Here is a 26,128-nt window from a genome sequence, read left to right on the forward strand (position 1 = left end):
GTCTTGGCCCTAAGAATCTACTGTAATTCTTTTAGCATGTCAACTCTCTGGCATTCAGTGCCATCACTGGCTTTACAGAGTGAGCAGTAAATTTAAACATTGAGTTGAAGATTCCTCTGGGTGTTATCACTTAACTCGTTTTTTTTTTTTTTTTTTTCTATTTTGGAATGTATTATTTAAATGAAAAGATCTGTATTTGGGAGTAGTCCAGCTATGAATATTTAAAATATTGAGAATGTTCATTGGCCAAGTTTCTAAGCTAACCCATGTGGGAAGGACATAGAATTTTTTTCCTTTAATAACTGTGCAGATGTGCTTCAGAGATTTTAAGTAAACTTTTGATTTTGAAATGTTCTACTTCTTTTGATGGCTTTTGTTCTGTTCTCTTTGTCTGTGGTACTTTGCATCTGTTCTCTTGTATCCTGTTGATATTTTGAGTCACAAAAGATGCAAGTGTTCACCATATACATCAGACTTACCTGATTTTTGTTACTGTTTCATTGTAAAAATAAATAACAATCACAATCACATTGTGAAACAAATGTGCATCACACACAAATTCCAGACATATTTCCTTATAAGTGCTGTAAGGTTAGGGCAGAATTGCTTGTGTCTTGCTTTTGTTTATAAATTTTGGGTTTCTTTCTATGTGCCTGTTCATTCTCCATTCTTCACCCCCTTATAATTTAAGCTGAGGAAGCACAAAGCCATCTGGCGTTCAGCATCCCCCACAGTCTATGTTGATTAGAGTCCCATGGTGTATCGTTATATGGCCCTTGATTTTTGCTTTCCTTAAAATTTGATAGTCACACCCCAGAGTCCTGACCATACTGAGGTTTGTTTTGGCAGGTCAGCAGGTTGTCCTATGTTCTTCCATCTGCAAGCACGTGTCTTACATGTCTTGTTGTCCTTGTCTGTGGGGCTGCATGTGAGGTGTTGCTATAGGCTTTGGGGGGGGGCTGGGATACCCTTACCTACTATTTGGATCAAAGCTGTACAGAATATAAACATGGGCAAATGAATGCTTAATTGTTGATTTTTTTCTATCACTTTTCCACATAATGAGTTAACTTTTATTTATCCTGTACATACAATACACACACATATATGAGTGTGTATGTATGTTTATATATATATATGTATATATGTATATATGTATATATGTATATATGTATATATGTATATATGTATATATGTATATATGTATATATGTATATATGTATATATGTATATATGTATATATGTATATATGTATATATGTATATATGTATATATGTATATATGTATATATGTATATATGTATATATGTATATATGTATATATGTATATATGTATATATGTATATATGTATATGTATATATATGGCCAGTTTTAAAGTTAATTTGTTTGAACTTAAAATTTAAATATATTTATTATTTATTGTGGTTAAGTTCAATCCAGTTCTTTTCCCCATTAAAAAAAGAAAATCCTTTTCCTCCATATTTGGGTTGTAAACTCCTATCCAAACACCTTAAGAGTCATTTTTTTTAATTACTCTAGCTTCAATGTTTGTGATAGCTTTCTTGATTGCTGGTACGTTAAGGCGTTCTGGGGTCATCTGGAAGCTGGACGATTCATGGCTGTGTCCATGAGGATGCTCTCAGCCAGTGTTCTGACTGGTTGTAAATGGGGACCAAGGTTTGTAAATTAGCCACAGGACATGCTGTCCTCTTTTTCAAAAGAAGTAAGTCAGTCACTTGACAATAACAACAACAAAACTTTTTAAAGTAATTGCTACAAACCAGATGTTGTGGTATTGGCTGGGGAGTGTGACACTGGAAAACACATGAAGTACACCCAAGGAGTTTACAGTCTGACAGAAAAACAAAACAAGACAAAACACTGTCTTACATTGCTTTGTGGTGTCAGAGTTCTCAGAGAAGACAAACGGTGAAGTAGAAAACCCTGTGGCTGGGAGCTCCAGGTAATATTCATTCAGGTGGTGAACGTTGGTAGAGAGGAGAATGTTGAGTAAGAGATGGAGGTCACCTGGCCAGTGTTTCAGCAAGAACTAGAGACAAGCGTATTACTTCAAGGCCACAGTGACTTTTACTTCCCAGTAAATATAAAGTATTCAGGAGAGAAGGCTTGAAAATATTAGATGAATACAGTTTTATATATACATGAAATAAATATCAGGTAAAACAGATTCCTTTTGAGGAGTGAAACAATCGGTAAGTCTGTGTTTAACTGTCTCATAACCTGTGGCAAATGGCCCTTAGGTTCACCACTTTGTCTCTCTCACAAACATCCTCAATAGATTTTTTTCTCCACACAATACATATTTTAAATATGGTATGCACATTACCAGGCTATACATTTCTTCACATAATGTGGTTCACAGAATCATTCATAAAGCAAATTCACTTTCTAAGATACTGTTTTTTTTTAATCCCAGTATGGAAAAGATGTTTAATAATCATTTACATCGAATTTTGAAGAAAGTAAATTGTCTTACCTTGGACATATGATGCAGACAGAAGGTTTCATATGCTCATAGATTTAAAGTAATATGCTGTGGAGTAAACTCTATCTTTTTATCTCTACTAGGGTTTTCCAGGAGACATTGGGATTCCTGGACAGAACGGACCTGAAGGGCCAAAGGTAAAAAAACAAATAAAAACCATACTGAATGTAGATATCTAGAATTTTCTCACTTAAATTCTTAATATATGTAGAAAAAGATCTTAAGAGTACCAGAATCACTGGTAATAGACATCTCGAGTTTAGAATCCAGTCAATTTTAAGTGATTTTCTGAATCTTGTAGGTGTTACAGAGGTAAAATTTAAAAATCGTAGATGTCACTCCGAAGGAGAGAAAAAATAAGAACAATTCTTTAAAGTCATAGTGGACAGTAAGTGGGAAAGGGACTTTATCACTGGTAAAATGCCCATCGTTACAGTAAAGAATACAGTGCTGTCCAGAGCCTCAGTGTGACACAGGAAACCTGATGAAAACAAAGGACCCTGAGCAGTTTCACACCCTCCCTGCTGCTCTGTGTTTGCACAGGAAGTCAGCACCAGCTTCATCATCAATACATGCCCTGGGGGCCATGCAGACTGGGTGTCATAAGTAAGCAGGTGTTAGAAACAAAACCATGAAGTAGTGATGGCAGGAATTTGAAGGTGAGGGAGTGAATGAATTCAATCTCAAGGGGAAGGTGTTAGTGTGAAGTAGGTAGAGAAAGTAGAGAAGGAGATGTCAGGCCAGGGAAGGTAGATGCTACACCTGTCAGCACTGTGTGTGTGTATCATATGGAATGGTAGTATATGTATATGTGTATAGTATATATGTATATATATACACATATATGTCATATGGAATGGTTGTGTGTGTATCATATGTAATGGTACTATGTGTGATTATATATGTACATATGTGTGTATATATATATCATATGGAGTGTTACTATGTGTATGTGTATATATGTATGTGTGTTGTATGTGTGTGTATATACATATATATCATAAGGAATGGCTGTGTGTATATATCATATGTAATGGTACTATGTGTATATGTATATATGTGTATATATATATATAATATGGAATGGTACTATGTGTATATGTATATATGTGTATATATATATAATATGGAATGGTACTATGTGTATATGTATATATAATATGGAATGGTACTATGTGTATATGTATATATGTATGTATATATATATATATCATATAGAATGATACTCTGTGTATGCATATGTGTATAGATATGAAACTGTACTCAAAGCCACAACCAGAATTTGAGCCCCTCACCCTACATGTGGAAGGAAAGAGCTAATTGCCCCAAGTTTTCTTCCACCATCCAGCCATTGACCACAGCATCTATGAATGCAATAAATAAACATTTTGAAAATGTATAAAGAAGATATGTACTCAGTCACATAACTATAAAGTAGCACAGCCAGGGTTTCCACAACGAAAAATTGCCAAGTCTGGGCTCTTCATACTTGGCTTGGGGATCACAGAGCTGGGAACACTTATGATCAGACTCCACTTTCTACTTGATCAGACAGGAATCAGGGAGTAAACAACGTTATTTAAGTAGCAAATATGCCATCTGGTTTGTGTCTTTAAAAGATAGCCTTTAAGTCACTATAAAGGATAGTTCAAACCAGGAAGAAGTTGAAGGAAAGCAAAGGAACCACAAAATCTTGGCAATGAACTGGAAAGATGGCTCGGTAGTTTAGAACACATATTGCTCTTATAGAGACCCACGCCTGAGCCCCAAAACCAGTGTCAACTAATTCACCTGTAACTCTAGCTACAGAGGCTAGGAAGCCTCTGGCCTCAGGATCTCTTCCCTCATGTGCACACACCAATGCATGGACATGCACTCAACAATAGTAAAGAAAATAGCAAATGCAATTGTAAGGAATCATAACGGAGGTGCTGGGCAGACACTCAGTGTGCTTCCTTGCCCAAGCCTAGAGGTTGGGCAGGCATGGGGCAGGGCTCCTTAGACTGCAGCACAGCTCTGTCTGAGGATGAGGGTGAGTGCACGAGGCTTCCATTTAAGACAGCAGACGCCTCACCCTGGGCCAGAGCACAGGATGTACTAGTGGAGATAGGCCTGGAGCAATAATAAAGATTTATTCATTTAACAAAAATTTTCGGGCGACTCCCAAGTGGGAGCCACTGTCCCAGATCTTAGATGGAAAAGCCTAATCTATGTTTTCAAGAACTTTCCAGGCTGGGGGCTGGAGAGATGGCACACAGGGAAAGTGCCCGATCCACTGTGAAAGGGTTAGAATTCAGATCTCAACAGCCTAAGAAAATCTAGGTGTGAATACATGGGCTCGCTTTCCAGTTATGCCAGCCACGTGCCCCCAAAGAAATGTATGGTGTCCTCAAGCAAGGAAGCCCTTCTCACGAAGGTAATGATTATTGCTCACAGTGGGGGGCGGGGGTGCACAGTTGTCAGAAGGGAAACTCTTGGAAAGACTTGGTGACTGAGGAGCAGCTGTGAGACAGACAAGTGTGACATTCAGGAATGGGAACCTTGTGAGAGAATGGAGCCGTAGGTATTTGGAAAGTATTGAAAGGAAATGTCACTCGCAGCTGATCTGAAATTCAAATGTCACTGTTCATCGGAGTTTTACCTGGCAAGCTCACCCGCCACCCACCGACACGCCTCCGGCCAGGTTTCACTTCCTTTCCACTGGGAAGTATGCCTCTGCGCGTCCTTGGCCCACGTGTGCTTCCCATCAAATCCTCTCCGGAGCCCTGAGCAACCTTGTGCCATCCATTATAACCTTTCAAACGTTTCTCTGGACTCGAAATGTTCCCCTCTTTCTTTTTTTTTTTGAGACTGTTTGCACCGCCAATGCTGTAACGTGGGCCCTCTTCAGTTTTGATCCCGGATAAGTAGGTGAGACCTCCTGTTGCTCTCCCTGCTGGGATCTGGCATTCCTTCCGCCCCACAGCGAGGATGCCAAAGGAAAAACTCTGTGGGAGTCTCCATCTCAGGCCGCCATGCTTCTCCTTGGGTTCTTAGGAGCGCTTCAGTGCATCTCTGCAGAGACAGACGCGTGCACCTTTATATTTAACGCCTGGTCTCTGTGCTCTAGCCGGCTCCTGACTCCGCCGCACACACTAATTCTCACCATTACCTTTCAAAGGCTCCGCTCCAGCCAGACTTCATAGATTAACAAACCACACTGTGCCTGTTTAAACCTCCCGGCTTCATGGATGCAGTTCTTTTATCAGGATGTAACCTTCTTTTCTGAACTTCTCATCAGCCAGACAGTATCTGGGCATCACATACAACACTGTCCAAGTTTCCTTAACATTTCATTTATTTTCCCCGTGTCCCTGAAAAACCTCTATTAAACAATTGTCTCCATATATTAAACCTGTTTTTATGCATGTCTGCCTCTCTGCTAAACTTCAAGGTCTTTTAAAAAAGAGAGATAAATTTATTTTAAATATATTACAGTGGCCTGAATTAAATTTCACAACAGGAACTTGGAATTCACTGGCTTGATGATTTATTCACTAGCATTGGATAAAAGCTACTTAGAAGATTTTTGTTGTTGTTGTTGTTTTGTTTTGTTTTTTAAGAGAACAGGATAACTTGACGAGAGATATGATGGAAGAGAGAGAAAAGGCAGAGACTTTGATTTACCACGATGTATTGACCTTTAGTGGGAAAATTACAGAGAACTTGGGAGAATTTGCAGATCTGGATGAGTATGACAAAATACTTATTTTGACATATAGAAATAATAGCCATCAGTAAACTAAGATAAATGTAGAAATAAGAAGCAAGAAAGACATACAGCGTAGAGAAGCGTGTTGCAGTGTCTACTGCTCTACTCTAGCCTTTGCCTGCTTAGGAGCTTGAACAAAAGCATCTTTGTTTCTTTACTCATTCACTCAATAATTCATTCATTCAATCTACCCCAAACTGCTTTCGTGTGTGTGTGTGTGTGTGTGTGTGTGTGTGTGTGTGTGTGTGTGTGATGTCAGGTGATGAGGGTTAAAATACTAACCATGGGTAAGAAGCATCAGCCTCTTGTAGATGGTATTCTCGTTCAACAGGAAACATCAACAGTTATAGCAAACTATGAGGTCAGTACGAAAGGACGATGGGAGCTGGAGAAATAGGTCAGGGGTTAAGAGAGATGACCCAGGTTCAGGTCCCTGAACTTACATGGCAGCTCAAGGTGGCCTGTAGCTTCATTTCTGGCAAATCTTATACCCTCTTCTGCCCTCTGTAGGCTCCTGCACACATGTGATGCAGTTGAAATCATGCAAGCATACACACACACACACACACACACACACACACACACACCTTATATAGTAAATACATAAGTTGCTGACAAAAGTTGGTTGTGCACTATGAACACACACATTAGGTGACTTATACCCACTGGTAACAGTTTCAGAGAATTTGATGCCCTCTTCTGGCCTCCTTTGGAAGCTGTGTGCAAATAGTGCACATACAGGTAAGCAGGCTTACACACTCACAAATAAAATAGTAATTATTTTTTTAATAATGTTAAAAATAGATTGATGTGCCTTCTTGTTGGCTGAGGAGGTAAAGCACTTGTTACTGGGCCTGAAGACCCTAGATCAGTCACACTCAGACTAACTTAGTAAAAGGACAGAACAGAGTCCCTTGGGCTATCTTCTGGTTTCTCCGTGAATGCCTTAGCATGCATATACATGTGTGTGCATGTGTGAGTCTTCATGTACACACACACAGGCACACACACAGGCACACACACACATACACACACACTCTCACACACACATTCACATACACACATATATTCACACACACAGACACACACACATTCATACGCACACACACACACACACAAAACCACACTCACACATCTTTTTAAAAAGTTGAGTAAAAGGCCTGAAAGCCGGATACTTTAACAAATACCAGTGGCTGACTTGACAACAGATGATGATTGCTTCTTGGAGTCTGTTGTTCTAAAATTATTTATTCAATATAAGAACTAATAGATATATTAACATCAATAATGCGGACTAATTTATTTTGCATTCAACTGGAGTTTAAAACAACTCTTAGGAGACATTTTATCAAAAGAATTATAGAATGTAACAGTGAGAAAAATATGACTCTGTGTTTTAAGAATGAGAGATCTGATTTTATCTATACTCCTGGACTTTCTCGTTTGTCTTCGAATTGTTCCTAGGCAGGAAAAATAAAGCCAACCATACTTATGTCATATATATGATATGATTTTTTCAGCAACCTATACTGTGTCCTAGACACATCCTTGAACTTTATTTTTATGACGTCTTGTTTAGGAAGTGGGAATAATGTAAATTATTAAAGCCGTATTGACATAATCACCCACAATACCATGTAAGGGCTGGAGTGATGACTCAGTGAGGATGAGCACTTGCTACTCTTGCAGAGGACCCAGGTTTTGTTCCCAGTGCCCACATGGTGACTCTGGTTCTTGGGGACCTGACACTCTCTAGTGTCCTTGGTGGGTGCCAGATACATGGGATCTGAATACATACATGTAGGTAAGCACCTATACAAGTGAAATAAACACAAATATATTTTTAAAAAGAAAGCCATGCACACTGTGTCTGAAAAGGAATGGTTGCCCTGTGTTCAATAAAAGGAAGGATTCTTTCCAGGCAAAAGCTTGAAAAGCCTTTTATCTTCTGTTCATTTTCTGCCAGTTGACTGAAAATCTCAAACCGAGATTGCAAACGTGTCGTTTATGGTTCTATTGACTGTGGAGGTCCGTATGTGTGCATTTGTTTACAGATACAAACGTTCTCCAGCAAGCCTTCCTGACAGACACTCAATTTGGCAATCTGAATACCATAACATCAGCAAAACCACATCCTCTGCTGGTCGCTGGAGAAAGTATGAGTACCCAATAAATATTCTCTGCTCGCCAGTAAACAGAGGATAGACACTGTGTTTGCTGTTCCAGTGGCTTGTGTTGCTGCTTTGGCTATGGGATTAGGAAGGCTGAGACAGGCTGTTAGTATGTCTTGTATTGAAGTCCCAATTAGCTTACAGAGGAAGCCTAGTATCTGTGAGGTTTTGTTGTGTAATACATGGAAACAGTTCTTGCCCTGACTGACTCCAGCACGTCATTTGTCTATCTATATTGGGGTAAGTCAACCTAGCAAGAAAAAGATGCATGACTCTAGATCATTCTAGATGACTTTCCATCCAAGAAGTCAAGATTTTATAGGCATCTTTGTTGTATTAACAGTTCTGTTCTCTAGGCAGTGTTTCGTCAGCTGAGAAATATTTATTGAGTTTGTATATAGGATAAAGTTTTTTGGTGTTATTGCTTGTAGTACATTAAGAAGTAACTAGAAAACGAGATTAAGACATCGTCCTCTGTGTACTAGGAATTTATAATCTTCTAAAAACCATGTCTTCCATGTGGGAAAAGTTAAAAGCATAATTATTAGGCAGCAGAGGATGAGTGGGTAGCTAGGAGTTTTAGAGGAGAAACTAGTCAGTGTGGCCATATTCATTGGAGATTCACAGATGAACTGGGATTTGAATTGAATGCCTTAGATTTAGTCAAGTGGAAATTCTATAAAATAATGACAGTAGGAGGGCAATACACACAACAGAAAGAGACCTAGTTCTACTTCCAGAGGTTAGGAGGCAAATTGTGACAGATATTAAATATAAAAATATAAAATTGAAGTATATAAACCATAATTCCAACAAACCTGTAGAAAAATGGTGTGTGTGTGTGTGTGTGTGCGCGCGCACACGCACGTGTGCGCGCGCTCGTGCAAGCATGAGCATTTGTGCAAAACCTGCAACATAGGGTGTCTTCCTAACAGCTTCAACAGTGTGTAGTAAGTATTATAATAATTAAAATATGTTTGCTTGTGGTTTGGGGCAGTTCTCCAGAACTTTTTTATCTTGCTTGTTTTAAATGCCCACTAAAAAGCATCTCTTGATTATTTCAGTTCCAGGCAAGGACAATTTACTATGAACTTTTATGATTTTGTGTATTTTATATACCTTATATAAGTTGAGTCCTGTGGAATTTTCTGTTTTGTGTCTGGCTAATTGCATTAGCATAATGTCTTCATGGTTTATTCATCTTGAAGCCTGTGATAACAGTTCCTTCCTTTTAAAGCTAAAAGTTGCAACTTTTGTATATAGCACGTTTTCTCTACCCACTCATTAATGAACAATAGTGTAACCAGACTCCTGGCTATTGTAAATGATGAGTCATCAGATATAGACACGTAGCTCTCTGAGAGTCTGTTTGCAATTATTTTGCATATATACCCCAAATCATTCGCCCAAATTTTAGTGGGCTGTATGGAGCTTTGAGTTGAGCTGTAAGAGTCCTTTATACATTTTAGTTTCAATGCAACATTGGGTACGGGGTTTGCACCCACTCTGCAACCTGCCCTTTGGGCAAGTTGTTCACGTCCTTCTTGGCACGCAGGCTCTCAGTGTGAGGTCATTTTACTTCCTCATTTGAACTTTCGTTGTTTCCACATTGATGGCATTGGCACCGGCAGCGTTTTGACATTTTCCCATATTTTCTTCTATATGAACTATGGTTTCAGATCTCATATTCAAGTCTAATCCATTTTAGCCTGTTGAAGTTAGGGATTAAAGAGGGGGCTCAGTTTCATCCTAAAGGACCAGTTTGCCCAGTACTGTTAAAAAGACTGACCGCCCTTTTCTCCTTGTGTAGAACCCTTACCAGGGAGGTTTGGTGGGTTTATTCTTAGATTTTCATATTCTGTTGGCTTAAACATTATACATTTTTGAGGCTGTTTGGTTTCATCATCTCAGCATCTTTGTGAGATGTGTTTTAAGGTCAGTAAGGACGACAACTCCAGCTTCATGTTTCTTTGTAAGACTTTGTACTGATGGGATCCTTTGTGGTTTTGTATGGGTTTTAGGTTTTTCATTTTTTTCATGTTTTTTTTAAGATTTATTTATTTATGTATGTATGTATGTACATATTTTGTATGTATGTATGTATACACCGTTGCTATTTTCAGACACACCAGAAGAGGTCATTGGATCCCATTACAGATGTTTGTGAGCCACCATGTGGTTGTTGGGAATTGAACTCAGGACCTGTGAAAGAGCAGTCAGTGCTCTTAACCACTGAGTCATCTCTCCAGCCCCCCCCCCCCCCCATGTTTTTCTACAAAAGACAACTCTGGAGTTTTACAGTGAAGCAGTGAATGTGCTGGTCTCCTTCTGTGCCCTGGGTATTCTAACAATATTAATGTTCCACCCCATCTACACATAATGTCTTTTACATTCTCTGGGCATCTTTACTGTTTGCTCCATAGTTTCACTGAAGCTGGAAATAGGGAGAGGAAAGTCTGTCCTTTCTCCCTGCTAACCAGTCATTGTCTCTAGGGACGCTGAATAAGTTGACAAAATTCAGTCTCTGTTGCACATCTACCATTATATTCAGAGTTAGAGACATTTAACCTCAAACCGCAAGGTCAAGAGGGGAAGCAAATATTTCCTTGGAGGAAATTAAAGTCATTTTGTCATAAATGCATCAATGTGTTAGACTAATCTAAAACAACCTATTTTCACTTCCATTCCCTAATGCATCTTTTCCTTTCAAAAACAGGAAATGTCCATTAAACATTGTTTTACCAGCCTGAGTGCTGTAGTTTCTCGAGTGACAATGTTCATGTCTCACACTTGCAAGAATGCACACAGAAGCTAAGCAGCCATTTTCCATTTCTTCCTTGAATTAAAGCATAGGCCAGAATGAGGAAGATTTATAGGAGGATCTTGTATGGTCTGTCACTGATAAATTCCAAAACTAAAGGTGCAAGTCGCCAGGGCATGTTTATTCTTTAATGCCATGCAGTCATTTGCTACTAAATTAAAACAGATTTTTTTTTAAAAAACCCTTTTAATTGTGACAGAAACACTGTAACAATCTTGCAAAATAAACTTAGGAAGGTTGTACATAAAACTCTTCTGAGACATTGCGCATTTCCAACAAAACCACTAATAAAATGCCACATTGAACAGATGGTGGATGGTGTTGGATAAACAGAAGGTCACTTGTACAGTTATTTTGAATAAGTTTTCATCCAGTGAGCAATCACTCTTTAAAGTGTTTTATTGTTAGAATTCAATAGTCTTTAAAAGTCCTAGTGATAAGGTCCGTTTCTCCTGTAAATTACCCTTATTTTATCAACATGTATGATGGAGAAACAGGCCCCTTCATATGAACAACAAATGTCACACTCTACTGCTCTCTCAGACGACTTCTGGAATACTTTGTTATGTGTATATTTACTATCAGAATACCAACAGTTTTGCCAATTGCTTTAAATAAAAAAATAATCATCCCAAAAGATGCCTGAAAGTTGAAAATAACAAATTATTTGAAACCTAACATCTTCTACATATTTTGTGCTTTTGCTGAGCTTCTGTGTCACCTCATTCTGATATCTTTTAATGAGAAATGGTACCCAACTGCATCCCCACCTCTGTGGTAATACTGGCTAATAAAAATATATCTGCATAATTTCCATCTTCTATATCTGATTGCTTTTATAGGGACATCTTGGGAACAGAGGGCCCCCTGGGCCTCCGGGTCTCAAAGGAACTCAGGTATGGAGGGAAATTCATGTCCAGTCAGCAAGGTTTTAGTTGGAATTTCCTTTTTTTAAATTTTTGAGACACTTCAGTTTTTGCTTAAGGAAAAGAATTTCCTTAGTGTGAATGATTTTCTCTGTAAAGGACTTCAGGTTATTTATATTGGCACTTATGGATGGAATTTGGAATCGCATCACAGAGTTCTGAACTCTTTGGTGGTTTATTTCAGTAGTCGTCAATGAAGTGCCAAAGAATCTGCAACCAGAATGAAACTTCTATGGACTAGAATTCATACTTACTACTTATGACCATTGTATAATTGTGACTTAATAAATTATATTCAATTGACTTGCCAATTGAACAAAATGTCTGTTTATCAAAAACTAAGGCATGCGATGCTAAGGAGGTCTATACATGCAGTCAAGAGTGGTAACGTAAACTAATAATATTGACTATTCACTTAAAAGTGTGAAAAACTTTTGCATTTGTAAATGGAGCACACTTGCTTTTTATTTCTTCTTGGAAAATAATGCCTAGATCTTGGATTTCTCTGAATATGTTTATCTCTGTTCTTTTTCCACCATTCAGTTTTGACCCTTACAAAAGCATATCAGATTTTTATATTTCATGACAGTGTAGCTAATTTGACTAAAATTAGTAACGAATACAGTGTTTGACAGGAAAGCGTCATTTGAGTGATATCTGATATCTAGTGGGCTCTCAGAGCTACATTCAGACAGGATCAGATGTGCTTTGTGTGTCTCGAGTTGCAGACAAAACTAAAATTTATAAACTTGTGCCTTTAGCCTGGTATGGCAGGACCACCTGTAATCCCAACCCTGAGGCAGGAGGATCACAAGTCTGAGGCTACAGAAGAGACTCAGTCTTAAAAGAAGAAGCAGGAGGAGGAGGGGGAGAGGAGAAGATGAATGAATAAATGAAGTATCAAATGGACCTAGAACACATTCCGTACAAGTGATTGTTAAATATATACCGTAAAAATTTGTGTTGATTTTCATCTGCCAAGAAGAGAGTTGCATTTCTGTGTAGACAACAAATTAGCAATTATCCTTAGTAATCTCAGAGATCCTTAATTACCTTAATTTTCCCATCCTAATTTTCTGTATAAAATATGCCATCCACCAATTTAAAAAGCAATCTAATACCACGTGTTCCTATGAGATAATCACCAAAATATTAAAATATAGGAAGATTAGATTTAAAATGTAAGGAAGTTATGGTAGAACTTTTGTTGTATCTCCTGACAAGCTTCAGATTTCAGAATAAATGCAATGCATAAATATTTCTGTTTTTAAACTCTATTTGAGGTCATGATTTGTTCTGACTTATTTCTAAGGGAGAAGAAGGACCAATTGGACCCTTTGGAGAACTGGGATCTAGGGTAAGTATCACAAGAGTGATTCCCTAAATCCTAGTAAGGTGGTATCTGCTAATAACCTCAGTACTTGGAGAGAAGGCAAGAAGATCCCAAGGACAATGTCTGCCTGGGCATAACAAATTCCAGGCTACCGTCCGGTGTACAGTAAGACCTTGTCTCCGTTAGAGGGTTTGGGATGAAGAAAAGGGAGAAATGTTGTAAATGTCTTGTTATCTCAAGAAAAAATTTTAAAGGTAAAAATTTTTAATTATAAAATTAAATTTATAATTTTGGTTGGACAAAAGAAATGACTTTTTGTTTCATGTTTGCTGAAGGGGAATATAATATATACACTCTCCAAATAAATTAAAATATTTTTATGCATGTGTTTGTCTTTAAAACAGCCTTGTAATAGTTTGAAAGTATAACATTTTAATTAATAACACAAGGCAAAAGCTAGAGTCATTATTATCCTAAACCCCCCCAAGATAAAGTAAGTTGATAACTGGGTATTTCTAGAGTTTTCCCCAGAGCTGAGGGGTGACCCCAGGACCCTGGACATGGTAAATAGGCACCCTGTCACGCAGCTAAATTCCCAGCCAATTTATTTAATTATTTATTGTCACTTACCTTTTTCCCATTGGTTTTATGGTTCTAGAAATTTATGGAAATTATTAAAAGGGCTCCCAGTCAGGTAATTTTAGGAAAACTTCTGAAATTTTTTGATTTATCAATATACCAGTGTAGAAATTATGAAAAACTAGTAGGTAATTTCTCCCTAATTGTAATCAGACAATACCATCTTGTGACATGCAAACTATTGTTTTCTAAGATGTGGAAATGCATTTGAATAATTTTTGTACCCATAGTCAAAGATTGCAAAGAATTAGGATATGTGTGTGTGTGTGTGTGTGTGTTATATTTAAGAGGCACTGAGCTCATGTGAAATATATCTGCTTCTTCATTTGAGCACATTACAAATTACACACGCTTAAGTTTTGCTTTGTATTTAGTGAGACTTTAATTAGTCACTTGTGCCTTTGTCTCACGGGAACACCTACTGTTTGTTTTGAGCCAATGTTTTTATATGAAAAGGAAACATTTATTGCTTTGTAAGGAAAATCTTATGAAAAAATGTAATTTGAGCCTAGTAAAAGTGAGGCCATTTAACATTTTCTTCCTTGGAAAATGAGAGAACCACATACTCTTTAGTATTCTGTTTGCAGAGGACCAATTAGGAACTAGGGTTGCTTCAAGCACATCATGTGAATTAGCCCTGATACTGAAAACTATGCAAGATATTATAGGAAAATAAGGTTTCAATATTACGTTTTCAAGGCTAACTCCCTCCCAAAACAAACAAACTCTTGTACCAGTGATTAAATTGGTCCATAAGTCATAATCCCACTGTGACCATCCAGAATGGCGTGGTTTCAAAGATTATGAGTATAGTGACTCCAGTGATATCTATTTACAGCCTAAATTTCATACAGTGTTCCATAATTTCCTGTGGTTCTTAGATGAGTTGTATGTTAAGAATTAAAAGCAATATTTTCACTATGGCACATTCCAATCCATTTTAGTAAAACTGGGTTGCTAAAAAAAAAAATGTCAGTATAAGAAAAAATAATTTTATTCTTAGCTAAATTTCTGGTCCTGTAGTCAGGTGAAAGGCTGAATCAGTTTCAAGAGCAGGAGGAGGGTTGGGGCCAAATCTGGACAGACAGAAAAGGCTAGAAAGACAGACGGACAGGGTACTAAGTCCGCCCGCTGTGTTAGCATCCTAGGACAGAACCCATGCTTGTCCTCCGCTGGTCAGCCCCTGACACACTCCCAGGGCTGACTGCAGGCTGGGGAGAGGCTGTTCCTTCTCAGGGTTATCCAATTTTGTGGGGTCCAGGTAAGGGTACCACATTTTCCTTGTTCTAGCATCTCCTTATTTCCACTTAGAAACCCTCACTTCCCAGACAGCATCTTACTTCTCTTGCTTTTCCTTCCTGATGCATAATCTCCCCATCTGGGGGCACCCACACCCACCTCGGCGCTTTGGCATGGTTCCCCATGACTCCAAACACCTCTTACACGCACGCTTCCAACGCCATCTTTCTGGTTACATTCTGAATTCTATTTTCTTGCCCATTTCATTCGTTTGTTTCTGAATTACTATTTCATAACGTCCTCTCTGAAACTGTTTACTTCCTTTATCATCTTCATTCTTCTGCTTTACCTTCTCCGTCGCTCCAAGCAGAGAAAGTCCCACCACTGTTTGGCGTTTTCATTGCGCCTGCTCAGTTTCCGTTCTTCCCCTTTGACTCGGCCTTTTGTCCTGTTTGGGGAATGAATAGTCAGTTCATTGATCTTCCTAAAATTGGAATTTTCCATTTCATTCTTCATTTTACCACATCCTTTTGTGATCCAGAGCACTCATCCAATACTTCTTCCCTTCTGACTTGGCGATCATTTTCCATCTAGGGGACCATTCTTGCCAGCCTACAGGCCTAACGTGATTTCTTCCACCAGACAAATAAAAGCAGAAGGAACGTACAGGGTTTGTCTCTCTTCCAAGTGCTCTTCCGTTCCTCTCATCTGAGTAAAACTCCCCCGTCCCTACTGCATCTGATCGTCCCACTTAGGTCCCAGCTCTTCCAGAACAATGACAGATGGCAGTTGCTTCTGCTACTGAACCTACCAGCCACTTCCCAGCCTTGTCATCTCATAGTGGTCCAGTACCCACACCTCTGAGAACGTATGAAAACCAATTCTGTCTTCTGGAAATCATTTATGTATTTACATGGTGAAGATTATGAGGGTAAAAGTCCTAGGTCTCTGGTATTAACTTCCCTATTATCTTGAAATTTAAAATATTGGAAAATCGCGTCTCCTCTCTAACAATTCCCACTACATCCTAGACAAGTCTTTCAGCACAATATCTTTCAATCAGAACTGAAAATATTTAGTTGTTGATGCAAAAACCCAACCATCACTTCAAAAGCATGAGTTTGTTTTGGAGCCAAAAAAATGAGTGACCAGGCCCAGGAACACAGATTTGGGTTACGTTAAATACTGTTGTCCAATATAGCAAGTTTTATGAAGTTTGCATTGTGACAGAACAGAGAAAAATGTAAAATCACAACACTTCGCAATTACATTTGTAGAAACGTTAGTTAAGGTTAGGTTCCGGAAAAGCAGGGACATTGGAGTCTCAGGTGTTGTCTGAACTCATTCTTAGCCTTTTGGTCGGCAGAAATTAGCTCTCTGTGCATTCTAAATGCTGTAGCTAGTTGTCAGATCTTAGGTTACAAACAGAGGAAAGAAAGAAATGGCTGCTTAAGGGGACTGAAAACTGACCCACTGTATTTTGGTTCTGAACCAGCCACATCCCAAACCCTCTACAACAAATGACACTATAATCAGTTAATCTCCCAGCTGCCTGTGCTGCATGGGCATCCCTCACTGGCTTGTTGCAGTGGACTTCCATTTGCACTCTTCCCTTCTGTCCTTGCATCAGGGAGAGCTGTTAAATATGCATCACGCCCACCACATGCATTCCTGCTCAAGGCTCACCTAAGGCTTCCTGCCTCCCTCAGAATGAAAGCCAAACAACCTACTGAGACTTACCAGGTCTTAGGTGACCCAGCTTCCTAGTCCCCATTCTCTTTCTTGACTTCATCTTCTTACACATCTTCTCTATCTGCATCTCCACTCCAGCCACACTGACCCCTCATGGCCGCTTCGGTATTCGGTCTTCCCAGTGTGCCTTTGCCTGAACCTGGGCTGTGGTTCCTGTACCCCAGTGCCATCCTTGCAATGAGGTCTCCTCCCATAGAAGCCATACAAAAGCTGCAAGAGTCAATATCTCCCTTCCCTGCTTAATTTGTTGTCTTTTGTATCTATCACTACTTAATATAACATGCGTGTGCTCATGCATGTATGTATGCCTATGTGTTCATAATACATATAATGTGCACTTAATTTTTTATCATCTTCACGGAAGTGTTCATGCTATGAGAGCAGGTGTCACGTTCCCTCTGAGCTCACAGCTCAGAACTGTGCATGACACGTGGAGACACTCCAGTATTTGTAGTCTGAGTGGTTAATGACTAAAAGCATCCGGTATCTTGAAGTTGTCCCTTTCATAGAACTGACTGCATTTCCTCGATGTTAGGACACCTTGACACATTTATAAGTGATGGTCACTGTGTTTATTGTCCTTTCTTTTCCCTTTTTCTCTTAGGGAAAACCAGGTCGGAAAGGGAATGTGGGTGAACCAGGACCAGAAGGCTTAAAGGTACGTGCCTGAAGTTTAAAAAGTTGAAGAGTTTGAAAAGACATTTTTTTTTCAGGAAGATAAATGTATGACTTACACAAATTAAATGGAACAAATTTTAACTTATGGGAAACCAGTAAGATGTTAAACACTGTTCAAAGAGCAATTTATAAGCTATGTAGCTTCCTCTGTATTTGTATAGGTATAGAATGAAATAAAGAAACGTTAGGATACATTTTAAAAACGTTTGCAAATGAGATACAAAGTAATACAAAATAATAAACATTATGAAACTTAATAAATAATAGGGTAATATTTGTAGATTAGATAGGGGCAATATATATGTGTGTGTGTATATATATATATATATATATATATATATATATATATATATATAGAGAGAGAGAGAGAGAGAGAGAGAGAGAGAGAGAGAGTCTGTTCCTTACACAACCATTGCATAGCCTTCATCACTGTATTGCTTTGGAAGGATGTGCTAGCCCGTGTTTTCCTGCTTGACTCTCATGTTTTAGATGATCTTTACAATAAACACACAACATCACAGAGATTCAGTGTGTTCAGTATGTGGAAGAGGCCAGTTTATAGGGATTGTTAACTTTTTGCAAACTTAACATTTAAAACTCATAGATGTGACAGAGTATTCTTACCCAATTTCCCAAATTAAGGCTTGTTTCATATATACTGAACACATAAATTTTTATGATGTTTAATCCTACAAAAAAAAAAAGCTAAACACATTTTAGGTCACTGGAGGAAGACTTGGAGCATTTTTAATGTAACAACACACTGATAGCTAAAACATACTAGGAGAATGTGTGTCCAAAAACTCTAGAAAGGTGATTTAAAACCAGAAAGTTTAAGTAATTCTCTTTTCTGGGATTAATCTTTATCCTACCTAATAGCACTAAGAAATTCAATGTTATGCCCCAATATCCACAAAATGGCTAGCAGTTTGATCTCTGTCTTTAGTGAAAGGCAGCCCAACCCCTCACTAGGATCACAGCAGAAGTAGGGCAAGCCTTTGTTATTAAGGAACCTGAAGAAAGCCTTCAATGACTGTCTCTCCTTAGCTACCCCTGTCCCTGTGACCTGGGTAACTCTTGGGAGTTGGTGGTGGTACGCCAACCTTTCCACTCAACCCTAGTCTATATGTCTCTGTATCTGTCTATATGTCTGTCTCTGTCTCTGTGTTTGTCTATATGTCTGTCTTTCTGTGTGTCTCTTTCTTTCTGTTTCCCTCCCCCTCCCCCATTCTCCTTTTCTGCATCCACCCTCCCTTCATTGCCTCTCTTTCTCTCTTCCTTCCCCTCCCTCATCACTTCCCTTAGTGAGGTTCCTTTTTCCTCTGGGTTGTTGGCTACTGACCCATGAGGGTCGAGGGAGCAAAAGCAGTGAATGGGGTTCTGATAGCCACGAGTTTGTCAGAAGGACTTCCTGAAAAACAGCTTCAGTGAGACATCTATCTCTATTGGTTCAGGGGGTAGGGTATATAAGGGCTTTGGGGGGTTATGGATGGGAAGGGCTGATTGATCATAACGCAGCACCTAATTACCATACAGGCAGGAAGGACTGAGCAGGACTAGTACGCTGAACCATGCAACACTTGCAGGAAGCTCTGTGCAGGATCATTCTGCAGATAAGGTCAGAGACCTGTGCTTAGAGACATCCTCCACATCACAGCAGTGGAGAAGGGGAAGCCCTGCTTTGAAAGGGAGTTCTCCATTTTGCACCAAGCTCAGAGAACTATTAGGACCTGATGGACCTTAATAATAGTCTTCAAACTCCTTATTCTCTCCTGTGCCTTCACCGCCCCCTCCCTCCTTCTTTCCCTCCCTCCCTCCATCCCTCCCTCTCTTCTTTCCTCCTTTCTTCCCTTTGTCCATCTCTTTCTTCCATGTTTCTCCCTTCTCTCCTGCTTCCTACCCTCTCTCTCTTCTGTCCATGACAAGGTTTCTCTTCCCCCTCCCTTCTGAGGCTCTGAATGTTAAACCAAGACTGCAGGGCATCCGCAAGCTACTTCAACTCTTTACTGTCAAACAAACTTCCTGTAGGCAAAAAAGGTCATCTCCTTCTATGGGAAAATACAATCTTTAAATGAGGAAAGAAATGGATTAGGAAAACAATTATTCATAGATTATCCTGCCATTCATGTCCTATAAACGCTCGCCAATGAGCTCATCAATAACTGGCCCAGCACCCTACAGATGTCTCATTGTTGTCACCTAAATGGGTATTAACTGACCAGAAAACTCATATAGACTATTCCTTGTGATGGCTATTAGGTTTCAGTGCTTAAAGTGCAACTTTGTAGACCTGTAACACCACACACAGATGTGAGCCATAGTGTAAAATGAAGAGGGAGAAAAGGCTTCATTTTAATAGTATAATTGATACAAGGTATCACAATGTTACCATCCCCATGTGTCATCAATATTGAAAACCTTATTGAGATACTCTGTCATCCATGTACAATGATTTTTGAGACCTGATAAGTATTTTACATTTCTGTCAACTGTATTTCATACCAGCCTATGACTCATGTCACCAGTGGCCACCATATTGTTTGGTATCCTAATTTCTAGGTACAGTACACTTCAAGAGAATCATTCATTTTAAATTAAAAGATCTTTTTTTTTCTATAAAAAGAAGTACATGTCCCTGGCACATCCACTGTGTGTGGTGTCTGGAAATCATTCTTCTACATTCAGTTAATTATTCCTTACCATCTCTTATGGAAGGGATGTGGCTTCTGCTTTCAGGGCACACGGCTCCAGTGAGCTTCATAATCCATCAACAAGAGTTACAAAGAGTAACCTGGCTCGTGTAGTAGGTTTTACTCAACACCTGGACTGGGCTTTGTGCATCACACCCAGATCAGCTGTACTAAGACCACCTGCACTACAATGCAAGTAGCTGGAAGAAATAACCATAAAAGAATTTTCTTAGGTTAGAAATTAGTGTGCCAAGTAATTCAGATTCAGTCAAACTTTTATTGATTGAGTTATGGAAACCTCTGGGGTTATCTGTGTGCAAGAATCCTTGGCACAAGGCCTTTAATTATATTCTTAACATCTTATAGTGCCTTTTATTTCTTTTGAAAATATTTTTACTTTTATATGTGTGCAGGGTATGGGTGAAGGTCAAAGGACAATTTCCAGGGTTCAGTTCTTTCCTTCTCTTCAGGCTTGGCAGCAGTAGAAAATAACACAATAAAGTAGAATATTTTATTTAAAATGTAACTTAGCGAAGACTTTACTGTGTCTACATGAATTATTGTATCACAAATGCTCAGTACCCATGGAGGCCAAAAGAGGGCACTGGATCCCCAGGAACTAGACTTACAGATGGTTGTTAACTACTGTGTGGGTGCTACAATCAAACTTGTGTCTTCTGCAAGAGCAGCCAATGCTCTGAACTGCTGAGCCATTTTCTCCAGCCCTAAAGATGTTTTTTTTTTTTTTTTTTTTTTTTTTTTTTTTAATGACAGAAAATAATGAATCAGGGAATGTGACTTCAATCTGTAAACAATTATTGTTTGGATAAAAGTGGAAGAAAAAAAGCCACATTTCACAAAAATCCTATAAATAAGTTTGAATAACTGAAATCGCTCTTGCTTTTTCTCCTGTTACTAGATAATTATGTAAAATGGAAACAGAAGAAGTCATGATTAGTGTTGTTGGCAAATAGTCATTTTTGCAATTTTATATTCTTGATCAACAGGGAGAAGTGGGAGACCCAGGAGATCTTGGGAAAATTGGTGAAACGGTAAGCCGGTTTCCTCTGCTCACTTTTATTTCTCACCGTCTGTGCTTTTTGGAAATTGTGTTAACCTTGATCTGTTAGCTATTGTTGTGTTAGCAAGAATTGGAGTAGAATTTACTCATTGCAGATGTGGAGTCGTACATGATGGTTCTATTGACAAATGAAAAGTATGAGAGAGGTGTGGAGAAACCCAGGCAATAGTTTCATTGACTATGAGCTATGTTTATGGTCTTAGGAGCATCTTCCTTTTTAGTATTTAACATTCCATTACAGTTCCATTAGCTTCAGTCTGAATTTGACCTCATAAAAAAAGTATTGTAAATGAGCTATGGTGTCAAATGCATGTGATTCCAGCACTCCGTCTCAGGTTCCTGAGTTCAAGACCAACCTGGTCTATAAAACAAAACACTGTCTCAAAGATTAAAAAAAAAAAAAAAAAAAAAGCTGGTTAGATCATAAGAGTACGGGCTGGTACTCAGACTTAAGAAGTGAGATCAAGCAAAAGCAGTGGTTAAGTGTGCTACTGTTTCCATCAAATGCACTTTGTTTAGGTTTATTCTTACCATTGTAGCATAAAGTGCCATGAAACTATTTAAGATTTGTTTTTAAATTGTGCATTCATGAGTATATATTGAAATCACATTCCATGATTCATTACTTTCCTGTCATTTGAGACATGCACTTAGTGCTGGAGAGATGGCTCAGGTGAGGCCCAAAGAGCCGGATTTACAGGCAGTTGTAAACTGCTGGGCACTGGGAACTAAAGTTTAGTCCTGCTGAGGTAAATATTAAAAAGCCTGTGACTGATTTCAGCATGCCACTGCTCCACACTGCCCCCTGGTTCTCTCTGACCCAGGCAGTTGCTCCCTCACTAGTTCTGGCACTGGAGGGCCATATAGAACTACCATTAATTCATCTCAGCAGCGACACGCTGCCCCAGTTACTCTCTGATCCGGGCAGTCTGCAAGCCATTCCAGCTCACCACGCTCCCTGGCAGTTCTGGCACCAGAGGGCCATACAGAACTAACATTAATTCATCTCTGATTAGTATCTCTCCTGGCTGTGTCTCTGCTAGCCGCAAACTCTGCCCACACTCCAACAGCCCGACAAATTCAAAGCTCCAGAAACTTGTAATTTAACAATGGCTTTGTCTCAGATTTTCTCAGTAAATTTTACTCTCCACAGAAAATCCACACCATCAACTCAGAGCCAAATGGTATGATAGAATTTGCCTACCTAGACAAGATCAAACATCAAAAATCCGTCCCTTATAAAATATTCACAACAACCGGTATCTATGCAGAGACACACAAGCGGGTCATCTTCCTTTTCTTCCATCTTGCCTTCTCCCCTTGGCTCTATCTTTTCCCCCTCTTTCTAAAACTTTATTCCCACCTACCCTTCCTTCTCATCCAATGGTAGGCCTCGTTTTATCTTGTGCCTGCCTTCCTGCATAAAGACATCAACTTACACAGCCCTCTGCAAGAGTACTACTCACTGCTGAGCCGTTTCTCAAGCTCTGCATATAATGCTTGTCTTATGTCTATAGAAATTATTTTGATTTGGATCTGCTTTCAATGATGAAGATGTTCATTGAAAATAACTTCTGTGAGACTGGGTTGATGTCTCCAACAGTATGTGTTGCTGCGCACACATAGAGATCTGAGTTTGGATCTCCAGAACCCAAGCAAAAACTAGCACCCGTCTACAGTCTCAGTGCTAGAAGTAAAAAGCAGATGCTGGGAGCTTGCTGGCCAATCAGGTGAGCTGGAACAATGGGTTCTAGGGCCCGTGAGGTTGCCTGCCTCAAAACCACTATGAGGAGCAGGAGAACAGGACACCCAAGGTCACCCTCTGACCTTCACCACTTGCACGCTTGAGTGTACAAATATACCTACACGCATTTATGCATGTGCACACACATATGTGTTGCATATACACAAATACACAACAAGAAAATTTTAATAAATGAACCCATACCAAAAAATGATGACCTGTCAAGGGTGAATATGGCTACCATGTAAAAGGTTAGCTGTCACGAAGGAAGTGAGTGATATGGTTTGTTTCCATGTGCTATTCCCACATAGCTTAGTTCAAGACTTAAATGGAAGGCAAATTTTCTACAAAATCATCTTGTAGGCTTGACTTGTTTTGCAATCCTTAATCCTGGTGTTGTAATAAGAAAAATTACTATGAGCATCTTAGCTTTACTATTACCATATTAGTAAAGATAGACAAGGGTGAGTAATTATCAAGGAATTGCTACTACTTCCAGGCACTCCTCAGTCAGCAAGAGGTAAGTGTTCTACTTGTGGTTTTCCAGGGGGAAAAGGTACTATACTTTTATTATAGTTCTTAAGTCAAATTCTACAAAATACCTAATATGATTGTGGTTTTTATTTCTATAGTTAGTCAAAGAATTTGAGTGTCAGCTTGCTTAGGAAGTGTCGGAGGAGGGAGACAGAGAGAAGGAAAGAGACTGCAGTCAAGATCTAATGTTAAAAATGCTAATAAATGGCATTTTATTAGGATGTTACATATTAAATTTCCAAGTGTCATATCCTTAATCACACTAGTTTAGTTCCATACAGCATATGACCCAACAGTTTCCACTGAGGTCCAGAGAGAGGTATGGACTACTGACATGCTAGATTTCTGTGGCTGGAATAAAAAATCACATTTATAAATCCTTGCTATGTTTCAGGCATTAGCCAATGGTGCAATGTTTCATTTATCAGAGCCCATGACTTCCTAGATTTTAGTGAGGAAATCCGAGAATAGGAAATGATTGGTTATATGTTACCTAAAGTAATGAATCCTTAATTCCAACCCAGATTTCAAAGTTCAAGACCCAAACCTCTATCTCATGTCCTGCTCACATTTTTAATATTAGCTTGAAAGACATTTGGCTTGGATTTTGCAAAGATACTGTGAGAATCAGTCGAGTTTAATATTTTAACATGTTTTAGTATTAATTAAATACTAAAAGTTTTAACATGTTTTAGTATTAATTAAACAACAATTTTCCCCTTTTACAACAATGTTGTAAAGACCCCTTGAGCATTTGATAAGTTACCAAATAAAGGACCTTCCCAATTCTGATATTTTTTTCTTCATTAAGGATGTGAGGTGAAGGACTTTCTTAAGTAAAACATCACTCCCTCATTGAGTTCATTGAAAATCTAACTTACCTAAAGAATATTTTGGGCCTTCTGTAATTTCCAGATTTTATTTTATCTTAAGTTTCAGGTCTTATGAATACACTTCTAGTCTAGAATTCTGTTGCCAAAAAAACTTCCTCTCTTGAAAGTTATAGAATATATAGTCACAACAACCTTCTTTGAAATTAGAAATATCCCAAAATATGATAGCACTTCAATTTTCGCTTCTGATAAGCCTTTCTAATACTCATTTAATTGTCTTAACTGAGTGACTTTTTCTTTCTCTATTCATACTAATTAGAACCAAATCTGTTACTGAACTTATCAAGATCAACATGTTATCTATGTTCTCTATATTCATTCACAGTCCTTCCTTGTATTCAAAGAATTGATTTATATGAATGTGCTCCAAAGCATCCAATTTCCTTTATCACTTTTTTTAAAAATAACAAATTTATTTATGCAAATGATTCTCGTAAGTCTCCAGTTTCTTTTTAATTTTTTTATTTAAAAAAATCCTACATTTACTCACCAACAGTGATACAATTTGTCCATCAACAGATATACAATGTACCAAAAAGTTGATTAGTGTTTTAAAATTCCTGGGATGTCACTATTCGAGATTCAAAGACAATAACTCAGTATTTCCTTTTTTGTTGCTTATTTTAGTTATTTACATTTCAAATGTTGTCCCCCTCCCCAGTTTCTCCTCTGCAACCCCCCTAACCATCCCCCTTACCCCTTCCTCTATGAGGGTGCTCTCCCACTCACCCACCCACTCCCACCTCCCTGCCCTAGAATTCCCCTATGCTGGGGCATTGAGCCTCCACAGGACCAAGGGTCTGCCAAGTATTCTCAGAGTTTTCAAAATTGTGATATTTTAAATGTACTTCTAATATTATCCACACTTTATCATTAAAATAGCTTTTTTTTTTTTTTGCTTAAAGAATAAAATGCACTGAATTTAATAATATTTACAAAGAGCTGTGTCCTATGGAAGAAAAGCGATGCAGACATAGACAGCAAAGATCTGGCCAGTCTTGGCATACAACTGGTTTCAAATAAATAAACTTTTCATTATTTGTCAGGAATAATCTGGGATATACAGTGTCAAAGAATAATTCTAATTCTGAGAATTCATTAGTCTCTTCTGGAAAGGTTAATATGCCGGTTCTTCCTCTCATCCACTGACTTGGCAACTTTTCTCTGGGCCTATTCTAATCTCATCACATCCTTCTGAAGCTGGAGTGAACAAACCAGACATGTTTTATCGATCTACATAGTCAAATCTGTGTGTGTGTGTGTGTGTGTGTGTGTGTGTGTGTTTCTCTGTGGGAGTATGTGTGCATGTGTGCAAATTCGAACAGAAGCAGAAGAGGATGACAGATCCCCTGGGGCTGGAACTGTAGGAG

General features: G+C 38.7%; 1 protein-coding gene across 1 annotated transcript in view; it reads left to right on the forward strand.

Moving 5' to 3' along the window:
- Positions 1-26,128, forward strand: part of COL24A1 (collagen type XXIV alpha 1 chain) — a gene marked incomplete at both ends in the record, with an annotated part of 253,479 nt that overhangs the window by 93,219 nt on the left and 134,132 nt on the right. Inside the window, 5 exons of the mRNA XM_080916055.1 lie at positions 2,590-2,643; positions 12,092-12,145; positions 13,488-13,532; positions 17,743-17,796; positions 21,514-21,558. Of these exons, the coding sequence (XP_080772181.1) occupies positions 2,590-2,643; positions 12,092-12,145; positions 13,488-13,532; positions 17,743-17,796; positions 21,514-21,558 (252 nt within the window). The remainder of the gene's footprint in view (positions 1-2,589; positions 2,644-12,091; positions 12,146-13,487; positions 13,533-17,742; positions 17,797-21,513; positions 21,559-26,128) is intronic.

This window comes from Micromys minutus (genome assembly GCF_963924665.1).
Source record: "Micromys minutus genome assembly, chromosome: 4".
Classification (NCBI taxonomy): Eukaryota; Metazoa; Chordata; class Mammalia; order Rodentia; family Muridae; genus Micromys; species Micromys minutus.